The 20,967-nt window shown below is 37.7% G+C and overlaps 1 protein-coding gene across 9 annotated transcripts in view; it reads left to right on the top strand.

Annotated features, from left to right (window-relative positions):
* Window positions 1-20,967, top strand: part of TASP1 (taspase 1) — a 371,502-nt gene that overhangs the window by 132,341 nt on the left and 218,194 nt on the right. For all 9 annotated transcript variants that reach the window (XR_009497636.1, XM_059897552.1, XM_059897550.1 and 6 more), the window contains one exon: window positions 19,619-19,729. Coding sequence is in view for 8 of the 9 variants with exons in the window: in XM_059897552.1 (XP_059753535.1) it covers window positions 19,619-19,729 (111 nt within the window). In the remaining variant the exon portion in view is untranslated. The remainder of the gene's footprint in view (window positions 1-19,618; window positions 19,730-20,967) is intronic.

Genomic DNA, 20,967 nt, shown 5'->3' with positions numbered 1-20,967 from the left:
AGTTTCTCCTTAACCTCATCTGTAGCCTTTCTCCTTTCCCCACTGCTTTCTGGGTGATAAAAAAGCCATTGGCCTCTTCTGTCATAGGAAAGGCTTGTCCCTTTTGGGAATTTAGTTCATATTTTTGCATCGTTATCTCTCTGAGTTTTTAAAAAACTGTCGTGTTGTAGCTTAACTGGCTTATTGGTTCTCGTTGTTAGGGTGGCTCTTGTTGGCTTTTGTTGTTAGGGTGGGAGTGATAGACTCTTGCAGATTTCTTCGTCTTAACCAGAAGTGGAAATTCAAGTGATCAGTTTTGGTGGCTTGCAAGACATAGTAAAGGGCTTGGAACCTTCTTATTCTTTTTGCTGGTAAAATTGTTCCATCTCTTGTCAATGGAAGCTGCTTTAAGCTGGCTTCTGTGGTCTTTGCCATGACTATCTTTGATAGCTTCCTTGCTTTTCAGTAGAACAAGATGCCTCAGGCTCCTCTTGGTCACTTCTTTAGCCAGACTCAGAACCAGTCATTTTCCCAAGGATCCCTATTTCTTTTTAACAGGAAATGGTATGATTCTAATATGATAACCTAATTTTATTATTTTCATTGTAATTTCCATGTTAGCCTCTGGGTAATGATATTGTCACTGTTGCCTTTCTCACATGGAGTTCATGGTGTCAGCAGTAAATATTTTTATTGGAAATTAAAATGAAAGTTTAGCCTACTGGTTTATAACTATATGCTTGTAGATTTTTAAATAAAATGATAGCTGTGTGGGTTCTTAATCTGGGGTTTGTGGACCCTATGGAATCTATGCATGGGTTTTCGTGGAGAATTCTGTGTATTGACTGAAACTGTTTAATTTTAGGCAAAGATATATGTTTTTTCCTCATAACTTGGGGGAAATTAGGAAGCATAATCTTAGGTAATTGAATAAAATTGTAAATAAATTTCTTGGCTAAAATAAAAAGTTGAAAAGTAATACAAGTGTGTGTATTTCCTTCTTTTACTAACATTATTTCTTAGTAGTAGTGTCAAATGAAAACCTTGAAAAATGCTAAATTTTATATTGTCTATTTATTTGCCTTTTGCTACATGTCTCATTTGATGTGGTCTACCTATTTTGCTTTTTCCTTCTTTTACCTGCTTATATGATGGTTATGCTAGTTGGTGGTAGGAAAGCTTTGGGACCATTTCTTTATTCTTATTTCTTAATTTCTACTCTGATGTAGACAAATGAATATGATTACCATTTTCCTTTCCACCTTCAGAACTTTTCTGTCTTTCTCCAGTCTCAGAACCACCCTTGATGCTGTGTTGAGTAGAGAAAGGGATAAGCAATGACTGGTGAACAGATTTAAAACTTTTTTTCCATCTTATTTCACAAGGCCTCTAAACACTGAATGTTGTTTTTAAAATCTGAGTACAGCTTTGAAACTGATGAAATGATTTATATATTGCCTCTCTTTTGTACAGAGGAATTTACTGAGATGTAACATCAACTCAGACTTCCCTTTTCGGCTTTTAAAGAGGCCCTGGCCATTCAAATCACTGTCATAAATCACTTCTAAATTTTGTCATTAGGAAAATTATTAATTAAATGTTTAATATATTGGCTGGCTTAGTAGTTATAGGTTAAATTTACAGTATAGTATAACTGTCTTGCTTATGTTCTTTCTGTCTGTGGGCTTTATACTACATATATATAATCAATATGTGTGCTGAAATATTTATTTTACATTACATCACATCTACATTATTGTAGATGTTTACAGCTATGTCTTGGCTTTTTTTTTTAACTCATAAAATGCACACTATGGTTTTGATGCAAAATGAAATCTCCAATTTTAACATTATTCCTTTGGGACTGTTTAGTGATTGTTTTTAGGATGTCATGGTTAAAATTGAGGGCTATCTACAGTCCTAAGTATTGGTATCAGTATTTGTTGTGCTACTTATCTGCAGGTAATTATTACTTTGATCTTGATCATGGATTCAGGTTTTTGAGGCTTTTGAGTTTTCTTTGCTTGTATCTCCTTTATTTGCGTGCTGATATTAGCCTTATTTCTGCAGTGGTGGACTATCTTGAAACAAGCATATTAGAGTTACAAGACTTGGATTTTAGACTCTGAGCTCTTCCACTTCACTTTTCTTATTTGTCAAATTGGGATGACAGTACCTTCCTTGCAAGTTAATTGTAGGGCCTTTAAGTGATGACATTTGTGAAAACCCCAGGTACACGGTAGTTGATCAGTTAATGGTGAATCAGTGAGTCAGTGACTTTTTCTCTTCTCCCTTAAAAAAGAAATAGATTAAAAAAATCATCTAACTGTACTATTTCACGAATTAACAGCTTTTTAAAAGGGTTTTCTCCTAAGTGGTCAGTTCATTGCAAGCCTCTTAACTAAATTTTACCGAAAGTTATTGAAATTCCAAAAGTACTTCCAGCTCTAAAATTTTGTCCTGAGGAATTTGAAATCATTTAAGCTAAGCCATCTATTTTTTTTTCCATTGAGGAAACTGAGATACGGAGATCTTAAGCGACTCATTTCAGGTTCCACAGCTGGAGGTGGTTCCCCTCACCTCCCTGATGGAACAGAAATCCAGATAGAAGATGTACAGGAGCAGCTACTGAACATGGCAAACAGTGCTGCTTCTGTGATGGCTGCTGCTCTAATGAAGTTCTCAAGTGGAGAGAAGTCTAATGCTCATACATGTAGTACGTTCTCCAGACAAATTCAATAGTAGCGATAGGGGCTCCAACGTAGCCAAAGAACACCACTCCTGCTGGGGTGATTTTTCTGATTCTTTCTGCTGCCTGGGACCATGTGTCCCTGGTGCCCTGATTAGAGTGTTGTATTTAGATAACCAAATTGAGAAAATTTAGAGCAGAAAGCAAGATCCTATTTCATCATCTGTATTCATGCTCATGAGTATTGGATAAGTTCCCACACTGAGATGTGACTTTGACAAAGAGAGGGGCCCAGGGAAAGAAGAAGTGACTCAAGCTTTGGGGTGGGCACCTCTGTGTTGTTAACCACAGATCTCTGACACTCTGCTGTGACAGACTGGATCAAGGATTTTCACACTCATTTTTTTTATTTTTGAAGCTTTTTTGTTTGTTTGTATGTCTTAGTTTCTTTGAAATAGGTTTCAGTCTATGAAAATATTTGCATTTGCAAAACTGGAATTCTTCCCATTTATGCAACTGCTTCTTGTTCAGATAAATCTTTTGTGGTTTGGTTATACCTTCTCAATAAAATTGATACTAATAAATAAATAATATAATAAATAATAAATATCAAGCATTTAGTATATTTAGCATATGCCTAGCACTGTGCTCTACATGAGAGATTTTCCTGTTTAATTGTCACTATTCTAGTATATTTTTCTGTATTTTAAATAATTATGAAAGGCTAAAGCACATATCAATTGCATCCTAGTTTGTAAGAGAGGTCTCTAGGAGACAGTTGTAAAATTGGTTTTTCTATTGGCTATTTATTATTTATAAAAAAAAATCAGAAAAGCCTGAGTTGTTTTTGATAGATTATTGTAAATATCCAAAGTATGCTGATGGGTTACAGGTTAGAGAGAATTGAATACTGGGGAGACACTAAATGTGTGTTGGTGACCATACCCTTTGGACTAGACTGGATCAGACATCTTCCCTACTTATTCCATCTCTTTATAAAGCTCCTTATGTTTTCTTCTTGTATGTAATAGGTTCCAGGTTTGATAGCCATGGGGACACTGTGAAGACTGAAATCACGTGTGTTCTATCACTTTTAAGGCAGCCCTCTCTTTAATTTCACAAGACAGACTTGAAAACCAGAAGTAACCCAACTCCAAAATTGGCAGTAAATCCTCTGACAGGGAAAAGGTGACGTACTGTGTAATAAATTCCTTTGTTGAAAAAGAGATGTTGCAATAGTGGAAACTGAAGTACCAAATGTTTCCTTTCAGATTTGGAAAGGCCTTTCCTCATTACTTATCTGTCCCTGTGGACTTCTAACAGGGGATGTGTTGAAAGATTTTTCAGATGCCCACTCACCGCAGGGAGAGTGAGTGGCAGCATTTATAAGATGACATAAATACTTGAAAATCATCGGTAAGCCTTGGAGATGTGTAGTGTGCCAGGGGTACTGAACGTGAGCTTTTGTTGCTGCCGATCCTGCTCTGGGATGCAGGCCGCCTGGGAATGTGGGTTATTTCTCTCCTGTGAATGCAGCTTCACTCTCCCTCTCTGGGGGTCTTTGTAACAGAACTGAGGTTAGAGTGGTTTAGAAGAAATAAAGTCTCCAGAAGAAGGGAAAGATCTGTGGGATTAGGATTTATACTTCAAAATCCTAATCTCATTTTGAGATCCTCTGGAGGAATTATATCCTAATCCTCTACCATTTAAACGGTCCATTAAAACCCTACATTAAAAACTTGACACATAAGGGCCTTTTAATTTTCGTTTTGTAATAATCTGGCTCATGCCCACCACTGCTGCCACCACTAAATGAGATGAAGATAAAACAATTAAAAATTATCTTGGGCTTCCCTGGTGGCGCAGTGGTTGAGAATCTGCCTGCCAATGCAGGGGACACGGGTTCGAGCCCTGGTCTGGGAAGATCCCACATGCCGCGGAGCGACTAAGCCCGTGAGCCACAATTGCTGAGCCTGCACATCTGGAGCCTGTGCTCCGCAACGGGAGAGGCCACGATAGTGAGAGGCCTGCGCACCGCGATGAAGAGTGGCCCCCACTTGCCGCAACTAGAGAAAGCCCTCGCACAGAAACGAAGACCCAACACAGCCATAAATAAATAAATAAATAAATAAAATTAAAAAAAAATATATTGTTGACCAAAAAATTAATAGTCAATGTAAGAAAGAAACAGAAAATTTAAAAAAAAAAAAAAATTACCTTGAGATGCAATGAAGATATATCTTTAAATGTCAGCCAAGAGTTGGTAAGTTTTCATGTTTCTCTGTCCTTATTGCAAATGCTTTTCAGTTTGCCACTTAACCTTTTGGAACTAAAACGTGATTTGACAATATGACTTTATTGGGCTATTATGTTACATATTTTTAATTATCTTAATTTGAAGGCTGCATCTATCACTAATGCTGAAGTGAAAATACCAAATGTGTGACGGAGGGTGGATGAAATAAAACACCTGGAGCATTCTTCACGAACTCAGATATAGGGGCAGTGAAGTGTATGGGACCAAATCCCATAATGGGAGACCCTGCCTTGCCCTTTACTATTGTACCTGAAGAGAAAGTACGGTGAATGCAGGAGTGTAACATTGATGTTGGGCATTGAACCTCTTGGGAAAAGAAGATAGGCGTTTATTACGAAAATTGGGAAAAATAACAGAAGGAATGCATAACAAACAAAAATTGTGCATAATCCATAATCCCTGGATAACCACAGTTAAAATGTTTCCTACCAAACTAAGTGAAATCTTTATCATATTATTTGTTTTGTTCTGATAATAAAAGGTTTACCCATGTGATCATTTTGACCCTAGGTGAGAGCTCAGCTTTCTTGGAAGCAGCAGCTTTCAGAATTGCAAGTCAAAGGCTAAACTCCTCTTTAAATGTATTCTAGGCTCTCAGTGATGATTGTCAGGCTAGCTGGGAATCACCTTGTTCTAACAGAAACAAAATACAGAGAAAAGGATGAGGAGAGACAAGAAAGTGATAGCTAATGGTTTTTCATAAGGCAGTCATTATCCATTGCAGTATGAAGTGCTTACTCAGTGCCCAACCCCACGCTGAATGTTTTACGACTGTTGTCTCATTTTGTCCTTGTGAGGTAGTTACTACTCCCATTCCCCATTTTCACAGTAGAGGAAACTGAGGCTTAAATAAAGAGTCCCAGACTCACTCAGCCGGATTCAAACATCAGTCTGACTGCCGAATAGAAAATACTAACCCTTACTCTACAGGACTTTATGGCCTTAAGGTAGGGAGGGGTGTGTGTGTGTGTGTGACAGAGGGAGAGGGAGAAGGAGAGGGAGAGGGAGAGAATGAATGAGAGAATGAGAAAATTGAATACATAGAACACAGAAGGCGCGACCCTGCTGCTTAACCCACAATTCTCAGGTTTTTCCTTTAGTAAAGATACAGAAGCTCTTCTGTAATGTAGGCCAGAGTGTTCACTAGAGAGATGATGGCATTGTTGGAAACATCAAGATGAGGAAAAAACAAAGATACTCTATTAACTCTTCTAGTTTCCTCAGAGTTGGCAACTTTTTCTGGATTCTAAACAAACCCACAAATAGGCACTCTAACGATGGCCTCCGGAAGTGGTTTCACATGGCTCAGGGAAATGGTCGTCCTTTCCATGGATAAAAGGGGCTCTTAAATATCTAAGACTCTGTTTTCAGGCATCGTAAGGATTTATTTTAATCAAATCAGTCTTATTTATTCAAACAAATTAAAAAGAAATTTGGTTTTTGGTAGAAATTAAACATATCACGAATTTTCCAAAATAACTCAATTAAGATAAATGTTATCAAGCCAAATAATCTTTTTCATGCCTTCCTGCTAATGGTGTCTGATAAATACATCTACATGAACTTATCAGAAATTGTATTTGACTCAATACAAAGTTGTATGTTTGAATGGAAGAAGTCGTCTTCTTTCAATGTAAAGTTTTCTGAGCCATTTTCTTTCACCAGCAAATGGCTGTCTATATAGATTAAGAATGCATTTGGTACATGTCTCTTTTTGAATTATGGTTTTCTCAGGGTATATGCCCAGTAGTGGGATTGCTGGGTCATATGGTAGTTCTATTTTTAGTTTTTTAAAGAACCTCCATACTGTTTTCCCTAGTGGCTGTATCAATTTACATTCCCACCAACGCATATATATGGAATCTTAAAAAAAAAAAAAATGGTACTGATGAACCTAGTTGCAGGGCAGGAATAAAGAGGTAGACATAGAGAATGGACTTGAGGACATGGGGTGAGAGGGGGAAGCTGGGGCGCAGCAAGAGTAACATTGACATATATACACTACTGAATGTAAAATAGTCAGCTGGTGGGAAGCAGCAGCATAGCACAGGGAGATCGGCTCGGTGCTTTGCGATGACCTAGAGGGGTGGGATAGGGAGAATGGGAGGGAGGCTCAAGAGCGAGGGGATACGGGGACATGTGCATGCATATGGCTGATTCACTCTGTTGTGCAACAGAAACTAACACAGTATTGTGAAGCAATTATACTCCAATAAAGATCTATTAAAAAAAAAAAAAGAATGCATTTGGCCCCAAATGTCACTTGGTGGTTGAATGGATAAGCAAAATGTGGTATGTACATACAGTGGAATATTATTCAACCTTAAAAAGGAAGGAAATTCTGAAACATGCTACAATATGGATGAGCCTTGAGGACATTATATTAAGCGAATTAAGTCAGTCACAAAAGGACAAAAATGTATGATTCCACTTACATGAGATACCTAGAGTAGTCAAATTCATAGAAATGGAAAGTAGAATGGTGGTTGCCAGGGCTAGAGGGCAGGGGGGGATGGGGGTGTTGTTGAATGGGTACAGTTTCAGTTTGGGAAGATGAATAAGTTCTGGAGATGGATGGTGGTGATGACTGTACAACAATGCGAGTAAAAATGCCGCTGAATTGTACACTTAAAAAATGATTAAATGGTAAATTTCCTGTTATATATATATTTTACCAAAATAAAGAAAAAAAAAGAACACATTTGGGCTTAAAAAAGAGAACTCAATTATAGTGGCTTAAACAGATAGATTTTGTTTTCTTTTGTTTTAAATCTCATGTAACAAGAAACCTCGGAGGAGACTGGGGCTGGTCGGGCTACCCAGCAATGCTGTCTGGTACCTGGGTCTGTCCTTTGTCTCCCACCTTCCTCAATGGGTAGGCCTTCCTGCCCATGAATGTCACCCCCTGGTCACAGGATGGCGGCTGCACCTCGTTTAGCTGTGCAGGTGCAGGCATGGGAAGTTGGATTTAGTCAGATGTTGCAGAGACATTTAACGTAGTGCTCCCCGAATATCCATACACTCCTCTGTGTTTCACAGCACCCCCCCCCCCCGCCCCCACCCCGTTGCAGTTGCCTGAGACCGTGTGGCTATTTCTGGCCAGTGGACTAGAGTGGAAATGATACGTGTGACTTCCAGGCTAAAGCTGTAAAGTGGCCCTGGGTAGCCCTCTCGTTCTCCTGGAGGGGGATATGATCCAGGAGGTGCAGTTATAGATGATGGAGACTCCATTAGCCTGGGTTTGTTCCTAAGTGACTGTTGGAAGCACATTCCCTGGTGAGCCAGGTACAACTTATAACATTAATGAGAAATTATATTTTTGTTGTGTTAAGCCACTGAGATTTGGGGGTTGTTTGTTGTTGCAGGCTCGTATAGTTATTCTGACTGATACTCCAGCGTGGGCTTTTGCCAGATAAGTTTGATGAAGTGAGCAAAACATGGAGGCTTTCAGGAGTAAGAGAAACGGTATAAGTTGATGAAGCGTGGAATTTTAGTTGGATAAGGAAGGAAGTGAGGATCTAAGGGCAGTGAGGGATAGTTAGAAAGCAGCAGAATTAATGGGATGGCACTTTTTGGTGAGGTAGAGGGAATGTTGGAATTAGAGTAGTCAAGAGATGAGTTGGAAAGATAGGAGGGGTGGGATGACTGCAGCTGAGACTATGGAGAAGTTAATGTTATTGATTATGGCAGAATCGTGGGAGTGAACTTACAAGGCAGTGTGGATAATTTGAAGAGAGGATTTCAGAAAATCCAGAAGCTAAGGTATTGGGTAATACCTAATATTTTAATATCTAGTAGGTATTAAAATCAGCAAGAATTATGACAAGGTATAGTGTTGCACAGAGTAGAAGTAAGCTGGGAGCTTAAATCTCAAAGAAACGAGTTTGTAAGTCTGAAACTGTTTCTATTCACCCTCACTCCACAATGGTAGTTTAGCTGATTCTAGGTTGACAGGTTTTTTTTCTGTTTGTTTATTGCCTTAGCATCTTTAAGATATTAGCCTTCTGGCCTCTTCTGTTGCTTGGGAATATGTAACTTACCAGTTAAATTTTTAAATTAAAAAAAATTTTTTTGGAGATCACCTTTTTCTTTGTGATTAGTTTTTTTTTTTTTTTTTAATGTTTTATTTATTGCTTTAATACAAGTGCCTAGAACAAGTACCTGGCATAGAGAAGATGCCATTAGTGGCTTTGGGGATTCCTGTTTCCTCCTTTTCTTGGGGACTTAAGGAGTGGGGGAGGGGTGCATAGTCCCTGGTGCCGTCTGCTCACACTGACACCCACGGCAATGGCAGTCACTTGGACTGGGCTTTGAACATCAGCCGGGCAGGGTGCTGCAGAGGTGTCCCTAGGTCCCAGCTGTATGACTCCTTCAGGTCTGGAGGGCCCCTCTGTGACTTCCCCTCTTCTTTCGGCGACACAGAATCATTTGGTTGCTCTCATGCATGAGAAGGCACAGCAACTCTTCAAGGCTGCCCATATGTCCAGGTGCTTGCTGAGACTCTCCTTACTGGGCTCTCTCTTTTTTTAACATCTTTATTGGAGTATAATTGCTTTACAGTGGTGTGTTAGTTTCTGCTTTATAACAAAGTGAATCAGCTATACATATACATATATCCCCATATCTCCTCCCTCTTGTGTCTCCCTCCCACCCTCCCTTCCCCACCCCTCTAGGTGGTCACAGAGCACCGAGCTGATCTCCCTGTGCTATGCGGCTGCTTCCCACTAGCTATCTATTTTACATTTGGTAGCGTATATATGTCCATGCCACTCTCTCACTTCATCCCAGCTTACCCTTCCCCTCCCCGTGTCCTCAAGTCCATTCTCTACGTCTGTGTCTTTATTCCTGTCCTGCCCCTAGGTTTGTCAGAACCATTTTTTTTTTTTTTTAGATTCCATATATATGTGTTAACATACGATACTTGTTTTTCTCTTTCTGACTTACTTCACTCTGTATGACAGACTGTAGGTCCATCCACCTCACTACAAATAACTCAACTTCATTTCTTTTTATGGCTGAGTAATATTCCATTGTATATATGTGCCACATCTTCTTTATCTATTCATCTGTCGATGGACACTTAGGTTGCTTCCATGTCCTGGCTATTGTAAATAGAGCTGCAATGAACATTGTGGTACATGACTCTTTTTGAATTATGGTTTTCACAGGGTATATGCCCGGTAGTGGGATTGCTGGGTCGTATGGTAGTTCTATTTTTAGTTTTTTAAGGAATCTCCATACTGTTCTCCATAGTGGCTGTATCAATTTACATTCCCACCAACAGTGCAGAAGGGTTCCCTTTTCTCCACACCCTCTCCAGCATGTATTGTTTCTAGATTTTTTGATGATGGCCATTCTGACTGGTGTGAGGTGATACCTCTTTGTAGTTTTGATTTGCATTTCTCTAATGATTAGTGATGTTGAGTATCCTTTCATGTGTATCCAAAGTATCTTCTTTGGAGAAATATCTGTTTAGGTCTTCTGCCCAATTTTGGATTGCGTTGTTTGTTTTTTTGATATTGAGCTGCATGAGCTGCTTGTAAATTTTGGAGATTAATCCTTTGTCAGTTGCTTCATTTGCAAAGATTTTCTCCCATTCTGAGGGTTGTCTTTTCATCTTGCTTATGTTTTCCTTTGCTGTGCAAAAGCTTTTAAGTTTCATTAGGTCCCATTTGTTTATTTTTGTTTTTATTTCCATTTCTCTAGGAGGTGGGTCAAAAAGGATCTTGCGGTGATTTATGTCATAGAGTGTTCTGCCTGTGTTTTCCTCTAAGAGTTTGATAGTGTCTGGCCTTACATTTAGGTCTTTAATCCATTTTGAGTTTATTTTTGTGTATGGTGTTAAGGAGTGTTCTAATTTCATTCTTTTACATGTAGCTGTCCAATTTTCCCAGCACCAGTTATTGAAGAGGCTGTCTTTTCTCCATTGTATATTCTTGCCTCCTTTATCGAAAATAAAGTGACCATATGTGCGTGGGTTTATCTCTGGGCTTTCTATCCTGTTCCATCGATCTATATTTCTGTTTTTGTGCCAGTACCATACTGTCTTGATGTAGATTTGTAGTATAGTCTGAAGTCCAGGAGCCTGATTCCTCCAGCTCCGTTTTTCTTTCTCAAGATTGCTTTGGCTATTCAGGGTCTTTTGTGTTTCCATACAAATTGTGAAATATTTTGTTCTAGTTCCGTGAAAAATGCCATTGGTAGTTTGACAGGGATTGCACTGAATCTGTAGATTGCTTTGGGCAGTAGAGTCATTTTCACAATGTTGATTCTTCCAATCCAAGAACATGGTATATCTCTCCATCTGTTTGTATCATCTTTAATTTCTTTCATCAGTGTCTTCTAGTTTTCTGCATACAGGTCTTTTGTCTCCTTAGGTGGATTTATTCCTAGGTATTTTATTCTTTTTGTTGCAGTGGTAAATGGGAGTGTTTCCTTAATTTCCCTTTCAGATTTTTCATCATTAGTGTATAAGAATGCAAGAGATTTCTGTGCATTAATTTTGTATCCCGCTACTTTACGAAATTCATTGATTAGCTCTAGCAGTTTTCTGGTGGAATCTTTAGGATTCTCTATGTATAGTATCATGTCATCTGCAAACAGTGATAGCTTTACTTCTTCTTTTCCGGTTTGGATTCCTTTTATTTCTTTTCTTCTCTGATTGCTGTGGCTGAAACTTCCAAAACTATGTTGAATAATAGTGGTGAGAGTGGACAAGCTTGTCTTGTTCCTGATCTTAGATGAAATGGTTTCAGTTCACCATTGAGAACAATGTTGGCTGTGTGTTTGTCATATATGCCTCTATTATGTTGAAGTAAGTTCCCTCTATGCCTACTTTTTGGAGGGTTTTTATCATAAATGGGTGTTGAATTTTGTTGAAAGCTTTTTCTGCATCTATTGAGATGATCATATGGTTTTTCTTCTTCAATTTGTTAAAATGGTGTATCACATTGATAGATTTGCATATATTGAAGAATCGTTGCATTCCTGGGATAAATCCTACTTGATCATGGTGTATGATCCTTTAATGTGCTCTTGGATTCTGTTTGCTATTATTTTGTTGAGGATTTTTGCATCTATGTTCATCAGTGATATTGGCCTGTAGTTTTCTTTTTTTTGTGACATCTTTGTCTGGTTCTGGTATCAGGGTGATGGTGGCCTCGCAGAATGAGTTTGGGAGTGTTCCTTCCTCTGCTATATTTTGGAAGAATTTGAGAGGGATAGGTGTTAGCTCTTCTCTAAATGTTTGATAGAATTCGTCTGTGAAGCCATCTGGTACTGGGCTTTTGTTTGTTGGAAGATTTTTAATCACAGTCTCAATTTCAGTGCTTGTGATTGGTCTGTTTATATTTTCTATTTCTTCCTGGTTCAGTCTTGGAAGGTAGTGCTTTTCTAAGAATTTGTCCTTTTCTTCCAAGTTGTCCATTTTATTGGCATATAGTTGCTTATAGTAATCTCTCATGATCCTTTGTATTTCTGCAGTGTCAGTTGTTACTTCTCCTTTTTCATTTATAATTCTATTGATTTGAGTCTTCTCCCTGTTTTTCTTGATGAGTCTGGCTAATGGTTTATCAATTTTGTTTATCTTCTCAAAGAACCAGCTTTTAGTTTTATTGATCTTTGCTATTGTTTCCTTCATTTCTTTTTCATTTACTTCTGATCTGATCTTTATGATTTCTTTCCTTCTGCTAACTTTGGGGTTTGTTTGTTCTTCTTTCTCTAATTGCTTTAGGTGTAAGGTTAGGTTGTTTATTTGAGATTTTTCTTGTTTCTTGAGGTAGGATTGTATTGCTATAAACTTCCCTCTTAGAACTGCTTTTGCTGCATCCCATAGGTTTTGGGTCGTCGTGTTTTCATTGTCATTTGTTTCTAGGTATTTTTTGATTTCCTCTTTGATTTCTTCAGTGATCTCTTGGCTATTTAGTAGTGTATTGTTTAGCCTCCATGTGTTAGTATTTTTTTACAGATTTTTTCCTGTAATTGATATCTAGTCTCATAGCGTTGTGGTCGGAAAAGATACTTGATACGATTTAATTTTCTTAAATTTACCAAGGCTTGATTTGTGACCCAAGGTATGATCTATCCTGGAGAATGTTCCATGAGCACTTGAGAAGAAAGTGTAATCTGCTGTTTTTGGATGGAATGTCCTATCAGTATCAGTTAAGTCCATTGTGATTAGTTTTTTAATATTTTCTCTTTGTCTTTCTTCTGGCATTTTTCACTATGGTATACCTAAGGATAGATTTGTTTTTATTTACTTTTTTTGGAACTCTGTATGCATCTTCAATTTAAGGATTTCCTTATAGCTTAAATTCTGGAAACTTATTTATTATTTCTTCAAAGATTAGTGCCCCCTCCCCCATTCTTTCTCTTCTCTTTCAAAATGCCTATTAGTATGTTGGATCTTCTCATTTTATACTTTAGGTTTCTTAACTCCTCATTTTCCTTCTCTTTATCATTCTAGGCTGCTTTTAAGTTTTTTCCCATGGATATATATTCTAATTCTCCTTCTTGCATTGAGTTTTAATCAAATTTTTTTTAACATCTTTATTGGAGTTTATTAATTGCTTTACAATGGTGTGTTAGTTTCTGCTGTATAACAAAGTGAACTAGCTATATCTATACACATATCCCCATATCCCCTCTCTCTTTCGTCTCCCTCCCACCCTCCCTATCCCACCCCTCTAGGGGAACACAGGCCACAAAGCTGATCTCCCTGTGCTATGCAGCTGCTTAATTTGAAAACTTTTATTTGATTCCTTGAAAAATCTGTACACCCCTCCCAACCCCTGACTCCCAGATTGCCCTGTTTTTTAAAATGTTGATTTCCTCTTTTATCTTTGTACTACAGATTGTTCTGTTAGAAGCCTGGTCAAACTATGATCTGTGGGCCAAATCTGACCCATGGCCTATATTTGCATGCCCAATGAACTAAGAATGATTTTTAATTTTTTAAAGGGTTCTTACAAAAATAAAAGGATGTTTGACAGAGATCATATGTAGCCTGCAAAGCCAAAACTGTTTACTTATCATTTTTTTTTTTTTTTTTTTTTTTTTTTACAGAAAATGTTTGTCAGTCTCTGTTCTATTACCACCACTTCTTGGTTTGGTAATCCCTCTGTTTTTTGCATCTGCCCATTCTGTCTTGTGTGTGTGTGTGTGTGTGTGTGTGTGTGTGTGTGTGTGTGTGTTTTGTCATTTTTTATTGTGAATTCATCTTTAGTGTGGGTTGTGAAAGGTTGAGGATCCACACAAGAGAGGAAATATATTATTATTTTTTTCCTGATAATGTGGGTTTTTTGTATATAGTCTGGTAACCACTGCCGCAATCACTACATAGAACATTTCCATCACCTCAAAACATTCTTTTGTTCCCTTTCACAATCAATTCCCCAGCCCCAGCCCCTAGCAATCACTGATCTGCTTTCTCTTGTTAAGAGTTTTGACTTTTCTAAGTTTTCACGTAATGTAGTTATAGAGTGAGTGCTGTTCTGTGTCTGGCTTCTTTCACTCAACATAATGATTTTCTGATATTCACCCATGTTGTTGTGTTTATCAGTAGATTTTCGTTTTCATTGCCGAGTACTATTTTAACATATGAATATATTATAACTTGTTTATCCTTTCACCTGCTGATGGGCATTTGTGTTGTTTGTAAATTTTGGCTATTGAGAATAAAGCTGCTATGAAAATTCAAGTGCAAAACTTATATTTTTCTTGGATAAAGTACCTAGGAATGAGGAACTATGGTTTTAGTAGTAAGAAATATTTATCTTTCCTATGTCAATTACCCTGGAAAAAATGAAAAATACAAACATTTCTTAGTCATATTTCATAATAAAATTTATCAGCACACCTGTTGTAAGACAGTTGAACTCATACATTTTCCACCTCTAAAGAGTCACACACTATCATACATTCAACATATTCCAAGATAATGGTTACTAACATGTAGGAAGATACTGTTGCTTACAAACTTCAATATATTATGAATAAAATGCATTCATATTATATATGAACAAAGAAGTCTTATTGAGAACTCTGTTGTGATATTCTCTTTAGAGCAAAGGTAAGAGTTGCAAAATCTCTAATTTTAAAAGAGGAGGATTTCAGTTAGTCCATCTTCAGTGAAATATATTTATAAACTGCCTACATGCTTCTTACGCGAGTTACGTCTGCTTTAATTAAGGAAGGAGAATGTTCCTCATTTCCCAAGTGAGAAACATTTCCTAAAATCACAACATCCCCAGGGTTGTTCTTAGTCTAAACCTCCATATAGAAATGTCTGGAATAGAAATTTTTAAATATCAGAATCCAAGTGTGTAAGTTTTCACATTCAAAAGTGCAGAGAATCTCAACATCAACAAACTATATTTCTACAAAAATCAAAATTACAACTTATATATCCCTTATTTAAATAACAGTGATGTCACTTCAGAGTTAACTGTAGGTAATCACTGGATTGTAATGCATGCAGAGATTAAGAAAATTTCAAGTGTTCCTAAATATCATTATAAAAATGAATATTTTACATTATGTAAAATTATGATTATTATGATCTCTAGAGAAAGATATATAAAGATTATGAACAAATAAACTTCAATAATGACAAAGTAAAATTTTTACCTTCATTTCCAGTTGCTTTCTAAAATTACCAGTTAGTCTCAACCTCATTGAATTAATGAAAATAAAATGTATCCCATGACAGATTTTTGTGGCAATACCTAATCCTTTAAAAAATATATGAAACAAAAATAGCACGAGAAGTTTCTGGGTACAGATTATAATATTTAGATCCCCTCAACCAATTCTTGGAAACTCAACGTCATTGTTTGTAAACGAGTCATATAAAATGATTCTAAAAGTATAAATGAGTTTACATCGACCAATTGACTCTGACAAGCTGCCACCCCACCACCTACCACAGATAGCATCCAACAGACGCTTGTGGTGCTTAAAACACATTTCACCACCTGCCAAGGAGGCAGACTCCATGGTGGAGAAGACTGAAGCTGTAAGACACAGGTGACTAAGTGCCACACAGTAGCAGTGGTGCTGGCCAGTGGAGCAGGGGTACGCATTGTGTATCCCCCAGACCCCAAGAAGGCTGCTCTGCCTGCATCAATGCACCCTTGTATGGCACAGAACTTCCAGAATTTTAGCTTCTGTGGAGTTCTCTGAGGGCGAATGCGTGTACTGCCATCAGACAGTTAGAGGTAAAGACATCAAGATGCTTTCAATCCTGGATCCTGGAGTGAAGAGGCTAAACTTTGTACCTCGATTGTACAGCAGGTTAAATTCTACATACCATCCTCTCCGGAGCTGCTGCCACAACTTCTCCTGGTGGGTGAAGAGTCATCACAGTGCTTTTTCACAGGGGGAATGTAAGAAGGAATGACAGCCTGGGCACAGCTCCACACAAAGCGAAACACCTCCTCCTTGGAGGGAGAGTCAAGGTCATCAAAAAAGATACCCCTAATACCCCTCCGCTCCCCATGATGGGCTATAAAAAAGTCATCGTCACATCATTTTTAAAATTTTGGGTAGAGATCTGCACCATGTTGGTCACAAGCCTCCTTTAGAGTCCCATGAAAATGGACCGCATCCTCTTGGTTCAGGTATGTTGGGGTAAGGTCACATCCACCACCAAACCACCACTGCTTGTTACCTACCAGATCAAGACATGTGATTCTGATGTGGACTTTGAGATGCCAAGGAAATGTATTATAATTCTGATGTCTGGGTATGGGGCATACTGGAGTCTCAGTAATAGGAAACACACTAGGAAAGAGTGAGCTGGGACTGGGCTAAGGTTTGGGATTTGAGGGAGAGACATGGCCAAGGAGGCTGGCTCTCAGCAGGCTGTGGAAATGTCCAGGGTTTCTGATGAGTCCAGGGTTCTCAGCTAAATCCTCAAGGTTGGTCTGTAGAGCACACAGTCAAGGCACTGGCATCTGGACTGGCCAGAATGGCAGTTAACTGAGTGTTCAGTAGCCAGTCAGGGGTCTAACACCTGTGGGGAGATCTGACAACATGTAGCAGCACCTCTGCCAACTACTGTGTCCTCTGGTTCTAGCACCAAGTAGGTGCTCATAAACAATCTGTTGTGTGAACAGATGGGGAAAGAAAAGTTCATATTTTGGGGACTGGTAAGTACCAGGCAGGAATCTGCTTCCAACCTTTGCCCTAGACTCCTAACCAAATAGGAAGAATCTGGAGAGATACCTCTAGTGGTGGTTTTGTAGATTCCTTTGGGATTTCTACATAAACAGTTATATCATCTGCAAATAGGAGCAGTTTTGCCATTTTCTTTCTGATCTTTATGCCTTCTACTTCATTTTCTTGACTTAGTGCAATGGCTCGAACCTCCAGTATATTGTTGAATAAAAGCGATAAAAGCAGACATCATTGCCTTGTTCCTGATCTTAGGGAGAAATAATTCAGTCTTTCACCATTAAGTATGAAGTTAACTGTAGGTTTTTTGCAGATGTTCTTTATTTCTAGAAATTAATAATTGAATTTAGAGGCTTGATCAGATTGAGGTGTAATTTTTTTGGTGTGGGGCAAGACTACAAAGGTGTAATTTTATCAAGGGACATGTAATATCTGTTTGTATCTTTTTGTGATATTAGCAGCCATTGACGATTGTTGCCTATAGCAATTATTAAATTATAGGTTACAAACGGTTATATTCTAATTTTGTTAATTTCTTCTTCATTTATTAACTGGGATACTACTATGGAGAAAATTTTCCTTCATAAACCTTCTGGTTACCCTGCTACACAGTTCCTATAGGAAGGACAGAGAAATGCTTGATTGTTTTCTTTCATTTATCCATTTTCAGAATAGTGAATTGGTTCCATAGCATCTTCCAAAGGTGTTTTTAGAACATAAACTATGAATTCAGTATGTGTTTCAGTCTGTTTAGTCATTCTTATTGGTGATAAATAATTGTGTACTTTTCTAAGTTCTTTTAAAATTTGGTATTTATCACTTTTCCTCTAGGTTTGTAGTTAGGTCTTCATTCTTTGTATAATCCATGTCTTCTGCTAAGATCTGACAATATAAATACACTCTTGCTTGCATGATTAAGGACAAAAGGAAGATGTATTGAAAGACTTATTTCTAATATCTATGAATAAGGAATGGAACTGTTTGCCTCTGAGTCACACTTCAGCTATATGGCAGCATACTCTTAAGAAACCTTGGAATTTTGTGGATAAAACCATAGAAATCAAACTTTTCTTTGACTGGAACCTGCAGAACAAGCTTTGGTGTCAAGGCTCTTATGTTAAAGGTGATATATGTCAGAATAGAAGTCATAATTTTAAGTTTCTTGAAAAAAAAATCAAGCATTGGAAAACCCTATATATTCTTGTATAACTACAGAGGAAAAAATCTTTCTGACACATACTGTGTATTTTTGCTGTAATGTTAACTTCATTAATGTGGTTTAGCTGTTTGCCTTGAAGCATGTGTACATAACCTTCTGAACACCCATTTAGCTTATAATATGCCAGTTTCCTAACAATTATTATTGTTCTAAAGTATAACATTTCACTGTTCAACATCAAATACGTACACAAAGGGAATTAAAATTTATGGAGTTTCCTGAGCTTACACAGTGTCTCTACATAGTAAGTGTCGAAAATTGTTTCTTTTCTATTAGCTTTATTTTAATTTTTCCCCTGATTATAAAAATAATATTGCTAACATTTAACAAAATAGGGATCACCATAATCCTGCCCACAAAGTAATATATTAAATTGCATACCTAGATGAATATCTAAGTGTAGATACTCACAAAGATCTTGAAGGATATTTACATTTACTTTACCAAAAAATACAGGGAAGTTACTTCTGACAAAACATAGGTGATTTAAAAAAAAAAAAAAACTTTCACAAGTTTTGAACAGTTTGTATTTTTGGCAATGAGTGTATAATGTATGTGTATACATAATATACATATATGTGTGTATACATACATGCATGTGTATATGGGGGGCAGAGGAAGGGAGGGGGGGAAAGGAGGTGTACATATGCAGAGAAAATTTCTGAAATGAATGGCACCAACATGATTTAACAATTACAGATAATATTTTTAAGGGAGATTTGTTGTTAGTGCCTAATGTCTGTCACAGTACATACTAGCCAAACAGAAAATGTGTGTTATATCAGCTTGTGTTGGTTTAAGTTTCATGAATTTAAGAACTTTTGATTAAAATATATTCACTACCATATATAAAATAAATAACCAACAAGGGCCTACTGTATAGAAATTATAAAACAGTTTTTTGTGGTTATCTAGCAATGGAAATGAAACAGAACCCTAGGTGGTTCCTAGGTAGAGAATCTAAATTCCTGTATTATGTGAATAATTCCTATGAAAAAGGGGTTTCCTTTTATTTTTCTTTGTTTCCTTTTAAGATTAGACATGTGTTTCTTTAGTTTCTGTCAAATCTCTTTACTAAAATTACTAGTTTGCTCGTAGAAATCATTTCATCCCTCACTGAATTATTCTCCAACATAACTACTTCTTCAGTGGTGCATAAGGGTGTTTTAATGCTAGTAAGACAAGAAGGATGTTTAGTACTGCCTTTCCTCAACCGTTCTTGGTTTCCTTGGCTTTCTAGGATGTGGAGAGCATCTTGTGCGCACCATACTGGCTAGAGAATGTTCACACGCTTTACAAGCTGAAGATGCCCACCAAGCTCTGCTGGAAACTATGCAAAACAAGTTTATCAGTAAGTGTAACATTAAGAAAATTACTTCCTTGTAAACAGAGGTTGTTCCTCTGAGCTGTAAGCTTCATGAGTCAGATGCCACGTTTGTATTGCTAGATCTAGGTCCAGGGTTTAGCATGGACTTAGACCCTAAATTAACATTGACTGTGAAAAGAAATTCCATCAAAATAGCTACTACTGCATGAAATTTACCATATAACAAATGTAATGCCCAAGTTGTGAGACACTGTCCAGGATTAGAGTCATACACAGTAGAATAAAATTCTACTAAAACAAAATTCAAGGGACAACCTCATTTAAAAGTTTTTCTGTAATACAATTCGACTCTTTTTTTAAAAAAGTTAGTGTTGTATTCATGAATCCAGTGCTGCCACACTCAGTTGTCTAGGGTTGAGTTGAAATCTGGCCTGGCTCCATTTGCCAAACCCATATAACCTGATGTGAGGCTGCATCTGCTTGGAGGAAGGGATGGCTTTTTCTAATCTGTAGGAAGATTTTGTGTAGCCTCGCAATGGCCCTGTAGATAACTGTTACTGTGGATTAAAACTATTTGACTCGGGTTTTTCCCATTATTTAACATTGAGTTTACCACTATGGAAAGGCTTGTGAAGTTGTATAAAAAATATAAAATGTAGTTAAAAATAAGTTAGGGGGACTTCCCTGGCGGTCCAGTGGTTAAGACTCCGTGCTCCCAAGGCAGGGAGCACAGGTTCCATCCCTGGTTGGGGAACTCAGATCCCACATGCCACACAGCATGGCCAAAAAATAAAATAAATGAATGAATGAATGAATGAATAAATTAAAAAAATTGAATTAAAAAAAAAAAAAGAAGCTTCCTCTAACTCCTCCCAGCAACCCTATCCCATAAAAAACAAACAAACAAACCCGCCCCCCCCCGAAAAAAACAAGTTAGGGTAATAAGCCATGAACATATAAATGAGGGGAAGAGTATCACAGGGTTAATCTGGGGGGTGTCTCCATGTAGAGAATCAAGACAGGATAATATAAGGTGCTAATTATGTGGTGAGGACAACACAGACGAAAGCGTAGGAAGAAATCATCCGAAAAGGATCCATGGATGACGAACTCCTAGAACTAGCCCCAGGAGGCCGGGAAAGGTGGGGAAGAAAGGAGTGTGAGCACAGACATGACAGTGGGGTTAGGCATGGTGAGTGCTCGATACCTGCATGACTCTTACCTGGAGGGAAGTGATCCTGACCTGCAGCGGGGCTGGATCG

The sequence above is a fragment of the Balaenoptera ricei genome, chromosome 15 (assembly GCF_028023285.1).
Source record: "Balaenoptera ricei isolate mBalRic1 chromosome 15, mBalRic1.hap2, whole genome shotgun sequence".
Classification (NCBI taxonomy): Eukaryota; Metazoa; Chordata; class Mammalia; order Artiodactyla; family Balaenopteridae; genus Balaenoptera; species Balaenoptera ricei.
This window is presented reverse-complemented; position numbering and strand designations above follow the sequence as displayed.